Source organism: Artibeus jamaicensis, unplaced genomic scaffold (genome assembly GCF_021234435.1).
Source record: "Artibeus jamaicensis isolate MK-2021 breed Jamaican fruit bat unplaced genomic scaffold, CSHL_Jam_final contig_240, whole genome shotgun sequence".
NCBI classification, from domain to species: domain Eukaryota; kingdom Metazoa; phylum Chordata; class Mammalia; order Chiroptera; family Phyllostomidae; genus Artibeus; species Artibeus jamaicensis.
In genome coordinates this window covers 136,361-156,186 of record NW_026521506.1, presented here as the reverse complement: position 1 = coordinate 156,186, position 19,826 = coordinate 136,361, and the positions used below count along the sequence as shown (strand labels likewise).

Sequence of the window (19,826 nt, the reverse complement as noted above, 5' to 3'; positions counted from 1 at the left end):
TTAGTAACTTTTTCTCGTGTTTCAATAGCATTTCCACATACTAATTTTATAACTCTTGTCACATTATATCATAGTTACTTTTTCACTTGTTTGTCTTTACTACCAGACTGCCAGCTTCCTGTTTGGGAAGAAGGTAAACATTATAGAGGATATTCAGACTTTGAATGGTTCTAGACAGCATTTAAGCATTCTTTGGACCCCTGAGACACTATGCTAATCTCTAATGTTTGCTTCTTCTCCTTGTCTCATCCCTCCCCCTGGCGGAGGTGTTAAGAAGCAGTGGAATGGTTATTTGGCCAAAGATAAGACAAAGCAGCTTGGCTGATCCAACAACCTGGATAAATACCTGCCTCATATCATTTTTAAGCAAATGAAAAGGTGGTTAATGAGCCTTGAATTTAGGATGGGCTGGGAGGAGCTTTCTGTCTTATCATTTATCAGATGGCAGACTCTGATTTCAATCCTTAGAGCTGTAGCTGGGGGGTCAATACACCCATCCCTCATGGTCTCAAAGAACATCACGCTACTGTCAAACAAATAGCACAAGAAGAAGTAGCTGGTAGAGATCTTCTTCCTTGTTCTTTCCTCTGCCTGCAGCTGAGACAACCATGTTTGCAGGAATGTTTGCCTTTGGATGATTATGCCCCAGAGCAATGAATCAAATACCCATCACACAACCACATAATAGGTGTTCTCCCCAATTGCAGTGGGCCCTATCTCCCAAAAAAGTCACAGGGAAAGTCTTCATCTCTAATCAGAACAATATCCAGTTAGCACCGCTTTCTGACTCAGTTGAAGATACCCTAGTCTTTGAAAGAGTATATAGTTGCCTCTGCAAGGCAGCCAGTTTTTCAAGCATCCCTGGATACAGACTTCCCTAGGTATGGTGGCCTTAGATGTACTCTGGGTTGTTCTGATCAGTGATTCCCATGTAAGGACCTTGCCAGGCAGGTGAAAAAGAAAAGATTAGATATCAGCCTGGTTGAGGGGAATCTCACCTGTAAAATCAACAAAGTTTTAGAAAACACAATGAATTTAAAATCATCATAAAAATTCTCCTTCATGGCTACTGTGACTTTTATCATATGCTATGTTTGCACTACAGTGAGACTTCTAGCAGCAAGAATGTGTTTTACTTTTAAGTGGAGGAAAGGAAATTAATATAATCTATTTGTCATCAGGAGAGACCACCTTTAAAAAATCAAATAGCTCCCACAATGTCATTTTATACATATGTCAAAGGCAGGAAAAGAGGATCTACTCTTAGATGTCCATCTGGCTGTGTCCTGATTGAAGAAAAAGAATTCAGGTGCTACCAGGGGTAACATAAAATAAAACACAAACAAGAACTAGTGGGTGTGGTCCTCTGAAATTCTTAGGTTTCTATGTTCAGAGTAAAAATTACCCTACCCACAAAATGATCATTGATGACATCATTTATGATGCCTTTGCCCTTCAGTTGGCACTGCACAGGCACTGCTTGGTTCTTCACCACATCTGTAAAGTGCATTGCCACCAGCGGGGAGGTGTAGTTAACCTGTAGGTAGAAGAACAACGAATTCTAAGTGTGAGAAGAGGTGGCTGTGTGAGAGGACAATTGGATGAAAGTGATCAGATATTTAGTGCATGATAGGATAACTTCCAAAAGAAAACAGAGTAAATCCCATGATTCCAAGTCACAAATGGCTAAAGTAAATGATGTGCACTCTCTGCCCTGGGACAGTGGGGAAACACATTTCTCTCATAAATCACTGTCAGATGTCTGATTGTCCTCTGAGGAAAACCAATTCTAACTCAGTATGATATGATTTCCTGGCTATCAGACCATGAATCAAATCAGAACTAGTGTCTGTCAAGTGTTTACTAGAGATGAAGCTTTCACTACCCCAAAGAGAAACAGGTAAGTGGGATTGTTTGGGCAAAATTTAGCACAATGGCAGTGATTTGTCTGTTCTTGGCTCTGTCACAATGCTATGTGACATTGGGCAAGTCACTTCTTTTTGAACCCAAGTTTCTCCATCTGTAAACTGAAGGAGTTAGACCACACAATATCTGAGATTCCTTTAGATTTGGTAGAAAGAAGTGATTGTGATAGGAATTGGTAGAGTGAGCTCCTGGTCTTGGCCAGTAGCTGTTCATTCCACTGTTATTACCTGCTGCTCCCTAATTCACATAGATCCCAGACAGCATTTCCTTTGCCTCTAAATCCCTTTTTGACAGCAAAGACTGAAGGAGGTACAGGCTTACGTGAGTCAGTTTGCCGTAGTAAGGGTAGTAGCGGAGGTCAAAAGAAGCAGACTCTGGGTAGTAATTGATGGATCGGATGTCGTTTTCATCACCTCTCTGTAAGTAAAAGCAGGCATATGTGGGGTGCTGGGTCACTCAGTTGGATCCTGAGCTAAAGGGACCTGTACCCCAGGTGAAGTCACTGTGTGACTCACAACCACCTGTCCCAAGAAGACCATGAAAGCAGAATGGGGTAGAGCTCAACTCAGGCCTATCCCCGGAGGAGTATTTCCAGGGAGACACTGTGTTTTGGCTTTTCAGTAAAAAAAATACTGACTAGAACACCTGGACTGAGGAGGCCAAAGGTGCCCAGTATGGCTCTGTGCTGGCTCCTAGGGAACCCAGACAGAAGGATTCTAAAGGACTTGTAGTACCTGGTACTGCTCTGGCAAGAAGACCTATTATGCCAGCTCCTATCCAAAGAATCAGACTGGGCTTAGCACTCTGTGTTGGACTTTGGAGCTGAGACAGGTGTAAGTTGGAACGTGTTTAGTAAATCCCACCCACAACAACTTACCCACTGTGGATTCAGTTCTGTTGGAAGACAGATCAGATGCAGAGGGACACAGCTTATAATTGGCTCACCTGAACTCATGTCTCTGACCACATTCTCTGTAGTGCTTAATAACAATAGGTGGAGTCAGGAAGATGAACAAGTGGGGCCCGGTACTGGAAATGATTAAATAAACAAGTCTACCCTCATCATAACATGACAGATAGGGGATTGCCCATTCTACTTATGCATTTGTCTTGCCCTAAAAAGCAGAGGTCTGGGGCTAATAAGGGGCAAATTTTATATCACTACTAGGAAATCACTCACTAGGGTCATGTGATGACTTCTGTATATCATTCTTAGTATAAATGACTCTCCTTAATTTATTCTAGTAATTACCTCATCCTGCTTGATTTCCACAAGTGGGTATGGATTTGACCAGTATTTATTACTATAGAATTCATAAAGACCCTTAATGTTTCTTTTTTTAATAAAAAGAAAGTTTTCAGCAAGGTTTCATTTAGGCTGAAAATGAATGGCTTCTACTAGGGAACTATAAGCAGGACTCAATCCAATTAATACACTGGTTTTAGACCCAGTTGGTCTTTACAATTCATTTATATATTCTTCTAAAAGGCAATCAAATTCATTTTTCATGAATGGTTTGTGGAACCAATTCTACTAGTGTATGGTCATACCTCACATGTGTGTATATTTATTTACACATACTCACGTACATGTGAACAGAATGAAAGTCCTTCTACCTTGTTCACCTGGCAAACATGACATGACTTTTCAAAGGTCATCTTCAACATCACCAACCCCTCCCCACCTGCCGTCTGGAACCAACCTTCCCTGGTCAATGTCTCCACTGCACCTTCCATAGCACCTGTAATACTTGATTGTCCTAATTTCAGAGAATGGCATATTTACCTTGGCACTCCCAACACCTAGTAAAGTACCTACCTGATGTATAATAAGTGATCAGTAAATGCTGCCTTTGCTGTTTTCTGATCTGCCACCATTAAAACTGGAGTTTTGAGCTGTATTTCTACTACTGAGATGGCATTACCTGGCTTCACACATTTGCAAGACAATTGTCCAGGGCTAGGGGTGCAGCTGATGTTGTCAAACAGGAGGGAGCTACTGCCAATTTAAGAAGCAAACCTTAGATCTAGGGCTTTTTCCTACAAAGGAGCTAATTAGGGCAGATGAGATAGGAGTTAACAGTCCCTTGAAGGACAGTTAATTAGCATATTAATGGAGTTGTGTTTATACTCCCTTGTAGTCATTTGTTATTGCAACACAAGTGCCACTGGTCATTGCTGCAAAAAGTGAAATTTGGTTTTAAAAGCAGGGACTAATGATTGTAATGAAAGCTGTTTGTTTAGTACAAAGAAATAAGTAATTAGAGCTGAAAGCAAAAGTGTAAACAGAATCCCAATTAATGACTTGGTATATTGTTGTTCCCTGCTGTGGCCCTTTGCTGAGGTTCAGTCTTTGGCTTTCTCAGGTATAAATCAGCACATACACACACTACACGCACAAACACACAGGAATTGAATGCTTTCTGGAAATAGAGAGGCCCTGAAGTTACTAAAGGGAGGTGTGGGTATAAAAAGATTAACTCTTTCCCTAACCCATAGCCAACCATCCATGGTAAAACCTTGGAAGGGATGAACCACCTTTTTGCACGAAGTAGGTGTGCTAATAATGCTTACTCAAAAGGAAACTTTACCTGAACTTTGCAGGAAACCTTCACAGGATCTCCAAGCTCAGGACGAAAGCCTACAATCTATCAAAAGAAAACCAGTGTTTTTTTTTAATCAAACAGATTTGACAGTAAAAATTGGGCTTTTATAAATTCTATTCTACCTTCTCAGAAATGTTACAAAAAGAAAAAAAAAAGCAAAATATCTTCAGAGCTGTGCAACTCAGCTTACTCCTTGTACTTGTGTCTGATATTTTTACAGTGGTAATTGTAGTAAGATAACTCTAAAGATGTAAATAACTTTCTGGTTTCAAGACGGGTGTGCCCAGGAAGGCTCTGCCAAACATAAGACGTGGCAGCAGAGAAGAAAATGCATTTCTTGTGATATGAGCATTGTCCCTCACCCCAGCCCAATGTCATCCTCTGTTCCAAACAGCTCAGGATCTCATTGCCAACAGAGGGCATCAAAAGGGGCAGGTTTGGGGGTGCAGGAGAAGAATGGAAATAGGGAGTGTTCAAGGAGAAAAAAGTATTATTGCTTGATAGTTTGTCTGATCGTTTATATTACTGATGCTGTCAGTAAAAATGACCAAACCAGTAGTGTGTGAAGACAGAGCCCTGGAGAAATGGAGTGTCCAGAGCCCTCCTACCCAACTCATCCACTTATCATCACCAGAGTGTCAAGGACAAATATACCCGGTTCATCTTTAGAAGAATGCAGGGTTGTCCAGTAGAGTAGCCAAAAGTAGGGTCCTCCAGGCCAGAGCAATTCTTCAGGAAGGAGCGCTTAAATTGGCAGGCCTTCTTGTCCTCATCTTCATTTCCATCTTGGATGAAGTACTGTCCCGGGGGACAATCTACATTCATTTCCTCTTGAAGACTGTCATTATAACCTAAAGTGTGTATAGGTGGCAAAGGGCCATGTTAGATAGGAGCTATAGGGGAAGGCCATGTTTTCAATAGTCTTCCTCCCTAGTTTTTTTTTTCCTCCAGCTTGTTTGTGCTCTTCAGGAACCCCCCTAAATCTGCCCTAGGCCCCTTGACAAGGGATTAGGTGCCCAAGGCCCTTCATTAGCAATAAGTCTTGGGGAAGCCTTCCAGGTGTCCCCTCAGCCCACTTTGATTGTCTGCCCCCTTGCTTATCATTCCTTCAGAACTTTTGGATATGCATTTCTGGGTCACTTTATCACTTCTGTCGGGAGCCGGCCAGTAACCGTCCCCAGTAACCGTCCCTTGACAAGGTCGGGACAGCTGAGATGCATCTGCAAGGCAGAGGCAACTGTGGCTGGATTTCCTGTCTATCTCTCCTTACATGTTTGTTTTGGTGATTAAAAGGTGCTGGGATTATTCGACACTTGTATTTCAGGTTCATTGATTAGCATAATTCCAATGAAGTTGTACAAAATAATTTCTTGACCAGAGAACAAAGTTCCCTCTAATGAAATAGCTCCTGAATGTCTAAAAGGTGTTGGAGTAACAGCCCCTCCTTTACCTTGAACAAGAATATATATTAATTAGAATTGAGCAGGCAAAGAAACAGGGAAAGCTTGTTGGATACCACAAACTAAACATGTAGAAACAATTACCAAGGAGTTAGAGCCCATAGTACATAGAGAAACATTTTGGACAGAAAGATAAATAGCTAAGTTAGACATCACAAAGGCCTTATAATGAATTTCCTAACCTCTGCTTGGTCTAGCGTACCTTTTGCCCCATGCCAAATTCTAAGACCTTTAATAAACAATAAGACATTCAAACTCTGTACATAGAGCTATTTCAAATTTTCTGATTAATGGCTCTCCTGGTCAAAACAACTTTTGTTTAACATAACTGAAACTATGGAAAATCTTGTATTTTTCCTGGTTACCTTTGTATTGATTTTTTCTGCTTAATTGATCATGGTGTACTGCAAATGTTAATCACTACCGAAAATGAAAATATAAAAACCTGCTTGTACTTGCAATAAACGGAACAGATCCACGGCAAACTTCTACTTTTCATCATTTCTTTTCAGATATGGTAAATTGTAAATGTAGAGCACTGCCTCTTTTACTTCTAGGAGAGGAGTAGGCACATAAGCAAATTTTGGAAGACGGGCTAGATCATGCCAAGGCATGGCACATTATAAGGCAGCAAAGCTCCTGGGTTAAAGTTCTTTAAGTTCAGCCTAGGAGACATATCCCTTTGAGGTCAATGAGAGGCACTGATGCAGGAGAGTAAGAAGTATGTGTTGTGGAACCCATGAAAGGAGAGGAAGAAGAGGAGAAGGAAGAAACTAGATCTTCATTCTTTACAGAGGGAAGTTAGCACTGCAAAATAGAAGCTTAGGATGAAAGCAGAAACCAATGACAATCATAGTGTCTTCACTGAGTGGGTGAGAGGGTGAGATCTTGTCTGCTGAAACCTGAAGCACTTCTACTTAAGTGTCCCTTTACATTGAATGGAATGCAATATGAGTCCAAGGTACACTTACTAGGGAGAAAGCTAAAAGGGGCTATGTGTGAGCTGACTCTTTGGGTTACTAGATGTCATAGATCTAGGCTTTGGAAGTTACTACTAATTCAATTATTTCTAATTTGGTTCTAAATGATAGTGTCAGACAGTCCTGTTAGATCCAGCCCCTATGCATTCATGTTTCAAGTAGCTCAGTTTTTCAGAAGAGACTGTGTACCTACAATCTACTAGAGGTAAAACTCCAAATGTACTGCTGGATCCTCATCTAGACAGGTTGTAACCTGTGTTTGATATTATTAGGAAGCAACTGGGAATTTTAAATCTATTCTAGTTATGGCTAAGCCTTTATTATTCCTCAGACAAAGCTACATTCAATTCAAGGCTTTGTTTTAATCATGTTTTAGAGCAAGAACTGTGTTCAAATAATAACTTTCTAAATAGATTCTCTAATCACATGTTCATTGTTTCTCTTGAGATAGTTCCATAAAAAAATAATGTGACATGGGCATGACCCTTATTGCAAAATCCCTGGCCTCATGGGAATGAAAATGATACTCTGGGATTTTTATTTCAGAGATATATTCATTTAAAATAGGACACATTATCTATGCTTAGGGGGGGAAAAACAGTGCTTTTCCTCATGTTCCCCACCTCTGTTATCAGGTCAGAATTGGTATTTCTCCATCTACTAGTTTCTCAGAGGAATTTCTTCAGCGGAGATTTCAGCAGTACATTTGTAAGAGCTCACAAGCATTTTAAAAGTAAAAAAGATATTGTTTTGGCTATGATGTCCAATATGGAATTACATGGACTCAGAATGAACCCAGCCCCCCTCATTTTATAGGTGAGGCATCTGAAGTTTAGACTTACCCCAAATAACACTGAGCATTACTTATACAAAGTTGAGTTTCTAATTTCTGGTCATATGCCAGTAGCAAAGAATTATGAAAAGCAGCACTTCTCAAGCTTTAAATGTTATACAAATCATCTGTGGATCTTGTTAAAGTGCAGATCCTCATCGAACATGTCTGGGGTGGGGCCTGAGGGTCTGCCCTTCTAACAAACTCACAGGTGGTGCTGATGCAACTGCTCCCTGGATCATGCTTTGAGTAGCAAAGGTGTCAAAAACATGGGCATGTGTTTAAACATTGATTCTACTGCTGGGAGACTTTGATCATGTTAATTCCCCTTTCTGAGCCTCAATTTGGCCATTTTACAAATGGGGACAATAGACTCTGCAATGCAGTGTTAAAATTAAACGGAAAAATGTGTGCATTTTAATAACACTTCCCATCACGTAAGAGATTGTTTTCCTCTTAATTCAATGTACATTCTACTGGCCACTTCTACCTCCCTTGCCCCACTTCAGCCAGGCCAGGCCAACCAAATTAGTCTAGCTGCCTTTTTCCCCCCACAAATAATAGGTCAGTAAAGCAACCTCACTGGAGCTCCTCTTTTTTGTTTTTTACTTTATACAATCCAATTACAAAATAGGCAAAGGACCTGAATAGACACTTCTCCAAAGAGGACATACAGATGGCCAATACACATATGAAAAGATGTTCAATGCCACTAGTCATCAGAGAAATGCAAATTAAATCCCCATTAAGATACCCTCTCACACCTGTAAGAATGACTGTCATCAATAAATCAACAACCAACAAGTCCTGGTGAGGATGTGGAGAAAGGGGAACCCTTTTGCACTGTTGGTAGAAATGCAGATTGGTGCAGCCTCTGTGGAAAGCAGTATGGAGATACCTCAAAAAATTAAAAATGGATCTGCCTTTTGACCCAGCAATTCTGCCTCTGGGAATATATCCACAGGAACCCAAAACACTAATTCAAAAGAACATACATACCCCTATTTTCATTTCTGCATTATTTACAATCACCAAGATATGGAAGTAGCCCAAGTGCCCACCAGTAGATGAGTGGATAAAACAACTATGGGACATTTACACAATGGAATTCTATGAGCCATAAAAAAGAAGAAAAATTTACCCTTTGTTACAGTATGGATGGGTCTGTAGAACATTATGCTAAGTGAAATAAGCCAGTCAGAGAAAAACAAATACCATATGATTTTACTCATATGGAGTCTAATGAACAAACTGAACTAACAAGCAAAATAGAGACATACTCATAGATGGGGAGCAGGATGACAGCTAGTATGGGAGGGCAGGTTAGGGGGTAGAGGGATTGAGCAAAAAGGAAAAAGGACATGGACATGGACAAGTGTGATGATTGCAGTGGGGGAGAGGGGGTATAAAGGGACCAAAAGGTAATCAACAGAGCTCCTCTTTGGTAGCTGGATAAATACAAAGGCTGTGTACTCTGTGTTTTACCCTAGCCAAGATGCTACCTCAGATTTCATCATAGGGAAGGGCTTCTCAAAAAGCCATTCGTTAGTTCCTAAAACTGAATATGATGATGTTATAGAGATAGGCATCTTGACACTTCTGATAAAAATGTAGGAGTGACTGCCACCCAGAGATGCTTCCTCTAACTCCCTTCTGGAATGCATTAAATAAAGACCCTTGCTCTCTTACTTCAAGATAGCTCATCTCCAAGAAATGAATTATCTTACCTTGAGAAAGTATAGGAGACAGGGATCTTCCAGTTCTGGAGAACACTCTTCTTTTCTCACCGCTACTTCCCTGCCCCCAGAATTATTTTTTTAATAATTGATCATATTGAGCCATCTGGATGTGCCCATGACATAACTAGGTGCTGTAGGGTGTTCAAAAAAAGAAGGCAAGTTCTCTGCCCCAATGGACTTCTCATTTTGCTGGAGAGTTGGCTTATATGCTTTCAAGGCAATGTGCAACCATAAATTAGAACAGTTTTTATCATATCTACAGGTTCTGAGGGGGATGCAAGGTAAGGAAAGACCAGAATAGGCTGGAGTTAGTAAGAGTCTGTCAGGTGAATTTTGAATTCCCACCCATAATCCTTCCAAAGAGATTGGGCCATTCAGAGGAACTTACTTACCCTGGAGAAAACCATTTAGGCTAATCACATAATGCTGCCAAGTGTCAGGTTCAGAAACATTGAAGTTGAAGTTGAGGCTATGGGCGAAGGGTCTGATCATAACTCCTGGCAATGGAAACAGGTTTTGGATATATTAACCCATTCTTGGGATAATATTTTAGTATTGATTCCCATAAAACCATTTTCCCCTAGGCAATGAAAATGAAAAGGACCATAATTTGCCAAGTACCATTTTACTTTTACTCTTAATAATTGAATCTCTAAGTCATTACCGGGAAGAGCCAAAGTTCATTGAGGCTGAACATGCTGTGCAAGCAGATTTCTGTCCAGCAAGTTCTGATAACACAGGGCATTTGAACACTCACCAGGAGGCTTCACCCTCTCAGTGAAGGTTGGCATGTAAGGACTGATGTTCAGAAATAGCGTGTACATGCAGAGAGTGATCACAGCAGCCAGGGAGGCATAGAAGAAGAAGTAAATGACTAAGATCATGCCTGCAGAACAATCAGAGGTAAAAGTGGTCAGTGCTTGCCAACAGCTCTGCCTCCTTACTTGAACTTGTGAACCAATTCAAAGCAGATGGCATTTTTTAAATAATTCCTCAAGATTCAGTATATCTGTCCTTGTTCACTCAGATTTCACCAATTTGAAATTGGTGAGAATTGTGTCAGAGGGCTGATTGCAGTTTACCTTTATAGTATTTCTGATGGAAGGGCTCATTGAACAAATGATGACCATGAACAAGATTAAAGAGGAGTGGAGTTTAAAGTACTGCAGAGGAAAAATTGCTTGGGGGTCCTCTGGACAATAGTTGATGTCCTAAGTACAAATCATTCTTCACTATTCATTAAGGCAGGTGTCCTGAAGAGTCCTAGCAGCTTGGTTCCAGTGATTAGATGTATTTGCAAGGGATAGAAACAGTATTTCTTGTCACATAGCCTGTAATTCAAGCTTTTGATTAATTTCCATGGGACTTGCCTCTACTCAAGGCAAAGCGAAGTTTCACTCTACTTATTTCAAATCTTATTCATCTTTAGCAAAAGTTTAAGTGGCTCTGCTTTAAAAAAAAACCACTAACATAGTATAAGAAAGGAAGGAGTAGGAAACTCCTTAATTACTGACACTTGGTACCCGTGAGCTCTACCTGTGAGCTTGGGCAAATTACAGAACATCTCTGCACCCCAGATTCCTAGCAGGTAAAATGGGAATAAGTTTAGCACTTGCCTCATATCCTTCTCTACATCTGTAACAGTACAGTAGTCCCCACTAATCCATGGTTTTACTTTCTGTGGTTTTAGTTACGAATGGCCAATACTGTGGTCCAAAAATATTAAATGAAAAATCCCCAGAATAAACAACTCACAGGTTTTAAATTGTGCAACATTCTGAGTAATGTGATGAAATCTCACCCTTTCCTGATCTATCCTGCCCAGGATGTGAACCATTACTTGTCCAGGGTATCCAGGCTGTATATGCTCCCTGCTCATTAGTCACTTAGTAGCTATCTTGGTTATCAGAATGACTATCAAGATATCACAATGCTTGCATTCAAGTAACCTTTATTTTACTTAATAATGCCACATTCATATAACTTTTATTACAGCATATTGTTATAATTGTTTCATTTTATTATTAGTAATGATCGTTAACCACTTACTGTATTTAATTTATAAATTAAACTTTGTCATAGGTATGTATATATAAGAAAAATATAGTATATATAGGTTTCAAACACTCACTAGAGGGTCTTGGAATGTATCCCTTGTGGGTAAGGGGGGAATACTGTATTGGGAATTCAGTCCTCCCTTATATCCTATCCTGACCTTACTACTTCGTAACTGTTTAATCTTAGACATGCTGTTGACCTCTCTGGACCTCAATTTCCTCATCTATAAAATGAGAGTAATTAGTAATAGTACTTGAATAACGCATACAAATAGCATACCACAGAGCCTGGAAGATACCAAGTACTTTATAAATTACAGTCTTCATCATTGTTATTATTATTGCTATAGGACCAGAAGCATAATTGTGTGAATTCCTCCTCTGTGGGTTGTATTAGATTTGCCCAGGATTAGGCAGTACCGTGTGAGGTAAATAAGAGTGAGATTGTTGCTGAGAAGCTCTTTTCAAGTCTTCCTTGAGGCTCTCTCAGCTCCACTCACAACACTGACATGATGTTGCAGCTACACATTTGAACTGAATCATGAACCAGAAACTGGAACAAACCATGCAACTTTGCTGTACCCAAAGCCAAATCCAAGTACTAGTTTTCAAATTGAACCATGAACTAAATAAAATTAACCAAAAAATGACTGGAGGAGAGGGAAAAATCCTTAGTAATCCAACTGGAAATGTAACATGGACAACAGGTTGGAGAGTGCCTGTGGGAGCAAGGTGGTGAGTGGGTAGGGCAAAGGAGAGCAATGGGGGAAATTGAGATAACTGTAATAGAACAATAAAAGAGATAAACTAAAGCATAACTGGATTATGAACACATTGATTCAGCTGGAGTCCCTGGAGAAGAAACAGCAGCACCTATGTGGCTGTGATACTTAGCTACTGCTCACTGGCTGTCCTAATGAGATGTGCCCTGTGCCATCTTCTTCATTCCTTTACCCTCACCCCCATCCTAGTAATGGATTAACAGCTGAAGCCAAGCTGGAGGACTGGAAGACTCAGTTTCATGGATGAAAGGAAAGCAATAGAATACAAGGAAACTCCTTTGGAAATAACTTTCTGCTTGTGTGACCAGGAAGCTGTAGATGGGAGAATGGCACTAGCAATGAGTCTCAGTACTTCCAGTACTGCCACTTATTAACTATGTGATTTTAGACAAGTTACTTACCCTCTCTAAGCCTCAGTTTCTGCATCTGTAAAATGGGGATAATAATATTACTACCTCATATGCTTCTTGTCAGTACCCAATAAAATAACATGTAATCCCTAAGAATAGAGGTTGCCCAGCTACCAAAGGAAAAGCTCAGAATATAATAATAGGCGGGTGAATATGTTGGTCATGTTGCTGTCTATGCTCCAGTAGGCACCTAGTTCTCAAGCAGGAGGGCAGCAAGGCATATGCGTGGTGGTCTATATTTTAGTATCATAATATTCCCTTTGCTCAGGGGTAGCTGAACAAAAGAAGCCAGAGTTTACGGACTGTCCTTAGACCTGTTACCAAGAGGCCTGGATATGGCCTACTATGCAGTGTCCCCACTGCCATATCTTCCCTGGCGAACTTGAAACTTCCTCCTTCATCCCTACTCACTGGCCTATCACTTGTTCTCCCTGGGATCAATTGGGATCAGCTCATCTACTGAAGTCCCAATGGATGGCTATTTGTGGGTTAATGTGAGACACCCTCTCCCAGAATCACACTTGCCTTTCACAAGTCCTGTTTTCCAGTCCTCTTTAGGCAAGGGAGAAACAGCTGTGCCCCATTTGGAGCCCCAGTGAATGTCCAGAATTTGTCTACAGCCTCCAGAATGTCGGAATGTTCCCTGAATGGTACATTTGTTCCAGTTGAGCTCTTGAGGGGTGGGCAGGAGTGGGGCTGAGAACTGAGGGGGCGTGAAGGAAGTAGGACTGGCTATTTCACCCTGACTGAGCTGAATTAGAAACATGCACAATACGGGAGAGAATTCTTAGCCAAAGGAGCCTTTAGAAGGCGTGACCATCAACTTCAGCAACCTAGATCCTTGGCACTAGGGAACTGTTATTTCATCCATGGCATCCTCTATTTTGTTTTATTCTCCAAAGCAGAAGCTGCTCTTTTTCTGGGCTGCACAGAGAGTGTGTCAACTGTGGATTTGACCATAGGCAAAATCTATTGAGGAGAAGGTTCAACACTAATAGTTCAAGAGGTGAGTAGGACTCTGGGAGAGGAGTGCTGGGGAAATTGTGAAGTGAAAGTGGTGACAGCATGTGGTACAAAGAGGAAATACTAAGGCATTTGATTCCCCCATTGATCAAGCGATTTGGGGGCTCAGCCTTAATCTCTAGAGATGATCCCTTTAAACCTAATTTCTCTGTGTACACCATGGGAGCAAAAAGCACCAACAAACTGGGGCCAGGGGCAGGTCTCCTGACTCTCCTTCTCTAGCATTTCTAGGTGAAATGATAAGGCTTTATAAATCCTTGGTCAGGTTAGCAGGGACTTAGGTCTCATATTTCAAAAGTAGTAATAGTTTTCAGAGTACTTTCATCTTTACCATTGTAACATCTTATTGGAGCCTTAGGCTGATCCTGTGAGAGAGGCAAGGCAGGGATTATTCCTGTCATTTGGTGAGTGAGGAAACTGAGGCTCAGTGAGGGTAAATAATGAGCCCAAGGCCACACGGATAGAAGGTGACAGGGCTGGGACTTCGAAAAATTTCTGTGGTTTTACAACTCATTGTTACTGTCTCTCTGCATTGCAAATGATTTTGAGCCAAGTGGATTTCAGATATATAATCAAGTTTCTTCAACTACTTGGAGTTTGTTCTGATGGGATCTGCCCATAGTCCAGGCATTTCCCTATGCATCGATCCTTTTACATGATATCTAAGAGAACTTTGCAGACAAGCCCATTCAACATATGGTAAAGGAGTCCTGGACATCTAGCCAAAAGGAAAGGACACCCTACTGGGGCAGTGGGACAACTGGGACTTACTCCAACTCTGACCTGTTCGGGCCAGAAACATCCTTTTTTCCGGATCCCACAGGTATTCGTTCATGATCTGCAATTTCCGCCACCAGGTGTTGCCTGTTGGCTGACCCTGACCCTCTTCCTCCTCCTTTTTCTCCTCTTTTTTTCCCTCCTCTTCCTCCTCCTCCTCCAAATCGGGTACCAACATCACCCGAGCCTCTTCTTCTGCTTCTTCCTCTTCATCTGCTAAGTAGTTCTGGTTCACTTCATCCTGATCGTCCTGGAACAGTGACAAAACACAATTCCCCTTTTGAAAAAATGTCCAGTGGCACATCCCACCAGCCAAATATAAATGGAAAATAATTCAATATTTGGAAATGCTTCAAATTTTCACTTCCCCATAAACATACCCATTGTTACAAAAGGTGTATTTTCTTTCTCTCTGTTATTTTGGAAGAACTATCCTTTATATGACCCATTTTGATCCAATATCCTTTCCATAGAGACACAAATTTTATTATCAGCTTTAAGCATTTGAGCTCTTTCCCTAGGACTGCTTCTGTCACTACTCTGTCCTGGGGCCTTGGCCTCCTGCTTGACTTTGTCTGGCTTCTCAGGACAGAGCTGAGCTCAATGCTGGAGGATGGGGTAGTTTCAGACACTTGTGTCTATGATGGTAAATTCTCAGTCCAAACTAGCTTTATCATAACACCCAGTACACTTTCAGCTGCTGCACCTCACCACTCCAAGTTGTGGTTAAAAATAGCCCTGGGTAGATATCAAGTGGGGAAGCCAACTGCTGGACCCCTTCTCAAAACTTAGACTGCCTTTCCAACAGAAACAAGTGGTGGGGGGCTACTTGCTACTTCTTTGACCGTTATCTGATCTGGAAGCTCTTTCTGCCTTAACCTAGTTGAACAGACCACCTGAGGGCTGGGGCCCCAACTGAGACTTCCTTAGTCTCCACCACCCCAAACCCCCTAGGCAAAAATCTGGGCACATAGTAAGTGCTCAGCACATATTTATTTATTGATCGATTGCAGCCATTACTTGAGATTGGAAACTGTAATCTTCTCTGAGTGGTTCTAAGAAAATTAAACCAAGCAAACAAAAACAAACGAACAAAAAAAAAACACACCAGACTTCACCAAATGATATTTCAAATGCCTCCCAGTCATAGGCCAGAGAGTTGGATCTTTGCTGTTTATGGGTCTGCCAAGGCTCACTGCAGCAGCAGAAAATGAGGTCGCCCTCACTTGTCTCTGCTGTCCAAAGCTGGAGAGTGGCAGGGCCTGTGCACCTGTTGGGGTTGGATGTGTCAAATGATAGAGGCCAGGGGCTCCTTGCTGCCCCCTCCGTGCCTAATTCCTCAAAGGCCATTTAGAGGACACTTGACTAAAAATTCTGCCATTAGTGAGGAGTGGCCTCAGAAAATTGGATTGTTCAGAATCGGTAAAAGTGATACAGAATGATAAGGCTATACTCTCAGCATTCAGTCTGCCCAGCACTATCTAGCTCTTGATTACAAGCACTGTTGAGTTACAATCTAATTTGATAAAATGTACAGCTTTATATCATACACCATATCAGAGCTAACAGTGACCTTGGAGATTCACTTGCCCATCTGAGGCTCAGAGAGGGAACAGAACAAAGCCACACAGCAAGTTCATAATAGAGTTGTCAGTCTCAGAACTTTTGTCTCTCAATACCCTGGACAAGGATGTTTCTACCCTATCACATTGAGCACAGGTGCGTAAAGGTGATTTAGCAGATTTATGGAGAACAACAATGTGTTACATTCTGTGCTCCTGAAAATATTATATATGCTTATAAATGAGGATTTCTGACTCTGACATGGATTCATAGTATAAGGCTTAGGAAAATAAACTCTATTACTCAATGTTAAATGGATTAATAAATGTTCTTAAATCTCACTTGGGTGTGAACATATGTACACATTTCACCTCCCGGAGTACATTCTGAGCACCCAGGGAGCAGGGTCCATATTTTCTTTCTCCTTGATGTCCCGCCACAGTGTGCAGCCCACAGCTAGGTAATGGGTGGGTACTGAACAATTGTTGATGATAACTGCCTGACTCGGGAGAAATGTTCTTACAGAACTCATTGCTCTCACCTCAGCAGTGATGTGAACTGCATTGAGTACTCATCATGGCCCCAGAGAGTCTACTGCAACTGATAATTTCAGAGAATTTGAAATGTAACATTTCATCATGGAGGGATTTACATTCCCTTTATATTTCCTGAACAAGTTCCTTTTCTCCCCTTGTTACCTATATGCCTGCCCTCCACTTTTGCTTCACAGAGGAGTCAGCTGGCCCTGGCTTCAGCCTGATCTTATCTGTAGATATGAGCTCTCGTGATAATCCTATTAAAGATAGCTTGTCATTAAAGCTTTACCCATGTGGGAAGAATTAACCTTCTATGAGCTGATTTCCCCATGGCTGTCATGATGCCTCAGTAATCAAAAGCTTTAAATATCTTTTTCCTCTCTCCTGCTTGCTGGTATAGGAGAACCTCAACAATGTACAAGGGAGGTGCTTTTGTGCAACTATTTAATGGAATCCATCAGGGGATTCTTTGGTAATGAGAGGGTCTGTTTTTGTCAGTTCCCCAAAGTAGCACTTCCCTCAAGTGATAGTGTGAGTGTGTTGGGATATAGTAGTGGGTATGTGCTAGGGCCATCATGTTTCCCTAAAAAGGGAAGAGTCTGAAGAATGGAGGGTAGCTCCATTTTGAGCACTCTAAATATATAAACATATAAACAAATATATAAACAAACAGTATAAAGCAAAGGACAAATTTTTGTCCTGCATTGAGTAATACCCTGTAAACATTTGAATTGGTTAATTAAAAAAAGAAATTAGTACACAATTATTCACTGCATCAAATCATTTCTTTTTAAATTTGATTGTGTTCTCTATAAAGAGCAAGGCCCCCTGATGCATTGAAAAATCCAAACCAGAACAAAATAGAAACAGACTCATAGATAAAGAGAACAGACTGACAGTTTAAAGTGGAGAGGAGGGTTGGAGGGCTGGGTGAAAATGGTGAGGGGATTAAGAAATACAGATGGGTCCTTACAAAATAGTCACAGAGATATAAAGCAGATATATATATACAGCATAGGGAATATAGTCCATAATATCATATAACTATGTAGGGGGCCAGGTGGGTACTGGAAATATGGGGGGGGGCCATTGTGTATAGTACATGATTGTCTAACCACTTTGCTGTACATCTGAAACTAATACAACATAATATTGAATGTAAACTGTAATTGGAAAACAAAAAATAAAAAAACAAGAAGATCCAAACCAGTTGACAAATCATTGAAATTATATTCAACACTTTAGAAACATTACATAGAAAAGAAATCAAGTAAGGAACAGTTACATGTGCCCTAAAGATTGTGACTACTCTAAGAGCTGGAAAGGACTTTGGGATGTCCAAAAAAAGATTCTACAAATTGTGGCTGGAAAGTTAAGGAAAGCCCTTCGTAGGTGGATATGAGGTTAGAAGAATTTATGTTTTCCTCTGCTGGCTCTTGACAGTCTTCATTTAACTCCCTGATTAAATAAGTGGCCAGTCCCAAAGAAAAATGAACTAAGCTTTGTTTCTTTCTGGGGCTCAGATCACATTCCTCTTTGGGGGAGATTTCAGAATACACCTCTTTTTTAAAAAAAAGTACTATGTGTACTTTTTATATATATTCATGAATTATAGCAAAGTAAATGCAAAGAAACTTTGGGTTCAAAGAAATTTGCAATGCACCCTGGAGATAAATGGCAACATCGAAGGCGTGTGTGTGTGTGTGTGTGTGTGTGTGTGTGTGTGTGTGTGTTGGTCAGGGTCAGGGCAGGGTGGCACACAAGATGACAATGAGTGATGGAGTGTCAGAGGGTTGGGGTTTGCATTCCGCAAATATAATGGAAAGCCAACAAGATTAGAAGTGAGAAAACTTTCATTCTCACTTTGGTGTGTCTACTAACTTGTAAGTCACTCCTGTGCTCTGAGCCCCAGCAGCTTTCTTTACATGAGGGGTCCTAGAAATATGATGTCTAGCTAGGTGGTGCTTTTCATTTCCTCTTCCCCTTCCCTTCTCTCTTGGTTAAGTTTCCTGCTATCAGAATAAAACCTTTACTCCCAAAGGTCTTTTTAAATTCTAGGCTCCCAAGAAAATTTCCTGTCATTCTCTGGCATCTTCCCCTTCCCTTATCTTTCTTCCATAGGAAGAGGAGCTTCCTCTTTCATCCCAGAAATTTAGACTGAAATTGGGTGCTGGGAGTCACTGTTCACTCTTGAAATTATGGGGTCTCTTAAACTTCCTGTTCCTGTTCATCCCAAGGAGAAACAGCCACAGGCAAAAACCTACACAACCCCCACTCCACCCCACTAAAAATAGGCAACAAAGTATGCTGTTCCCTGGGACTCACAAGTCTGTAGCGATAACTGTGAGGAAAGGCCGGAGCCCTTCTGGACCGGAGCTGCCTTCTCATGGCTGTTCAGTGGGCAAAGATGCAGAAGCAGGCAAGTGGGTAAAAGTTCTGGAGCTTCTGCTGGTACAGGAGACACTGGTTGCTGGGGCCACTTGGCATCTAGTAAAAGTGAACCCTTCTGGCATGAGCCCTTCCCCAAAATAATCTAATGTGCTCCTCTCTCATTGGTTGGCCCCCTCCTTGAATCAAAGGAAAGCCCTATAGAAAAGCAAGCTCATCATTACAGGGAGGGGGAGATATTCTGGGTCACGAGGATGAGCAACTCACCACCCCCCTGCCCTCCTCTAGCGCCTGGGATACTATGAGCCCAATGGAAATCTTAAGTCGTGTTCTTCTCAATTGAGAGTTGGATATCTGTGTGTTCCGGGGGTGGGGCGTGGGTGGGAGTTGGGAGTGAGGGGAGATGGCTAAGAATAACTTTCTTTTTTCATCTGGCTGATGTCATGCTAAAGGATCTAGGGTGTCAGAAAAGATTCCCTTTGCTCTCCCCACCCCACATACACACACTAAGCCGCCTACAATATTCCTTGTTTGTGTCAATCCTGAAAATGTGGATTATAAATCCTGATTTTAGAGGCAGGGTTTTCTTTACCCTTACCCACCCCAAAGAGGGTCTTGTAAATAATAAAAATCCCTTTTCTAGCCACATGTCAGAATGGCCCCATCATTCAGTGCCCCTCACACACACACACGCCCCTTGGAATCCTGGCCAAATTTCTGTAGTGGTTGAGATCTATATTTATCCCT

The 19,826-nt window shown here is 41.3% G+C and overlaps 1 protein-coding gene across 2 annotated transcripts; it reads right to left on the bottom strand.

Annotated features, from left to right (window-relative positions):
* Positions 1–708: 708 nt before the first annotated feature.
* On the bottom strand, positions 709–19,162 carry ATP1B4 (ATPase Na+/K+ transporting family member beta 4). Of its 2 annotated transcripts, none has more exons than XM_037152106.2 (8): positions 19,017–19,162; positions 14,587–14,842; positions 10,301–10,429; positions 9,936–10,040; positions 5,187–5,383; positions 4,518–4,574; positions 2,248–2,343; positions 709–1,537 (listed from the first exon to the last, which is right to left on the bottom strand). In XM_037152106.2, exons 1-8 carry the CDS (start codon positions 19,077–19,079, stop codon positions 1,376–1,378), a joined length of 1,065 nt encoding a protein of 354 aa, XP_037008001.1. In that variant the 5' UTR covers positions 19,080–19,162; the 3' UTR covers positions 709–1,375. The 2 variants fall into 2 exon arrangements, with proteins under 2 accessions (XP_037008001.1, XP_037008002.1); XM_037152107.2 differs by having other exon boundaries at positions 14,599–14,842.
* Positions 19,163–19,826: the final 664 nt, after the last annotated feature.

What these genes read in the sequence shown, in the direction of transcription:
- ATP1B4 (XM_037152106.2), bottom strand. Translation starts at nt 19,079, where the DNA reads ATGAGAAGGCAGCTCCGGTCCAGAAGGGCTCCGGCCTTTCCTCACAGT. An exon ending in CCGAACAGGTCAGAGTTGGA is followed by an intron (nt 10,430 to 14,586) that starts GTAAGTCCCAGT and finishes ATTGTTCTGCAG; the next exon opens with GCATGATCTTAGTCATTTAC. An exon ending in TGAGAGGGTGAAGCCTCCTG is followed by an intron (nt 10,041 to 10,300) that starts GTGAGTGTTCAA and finishes TTCCATTGCCAG; the next exon opens with GAGTTATGATCAGACCCTTC.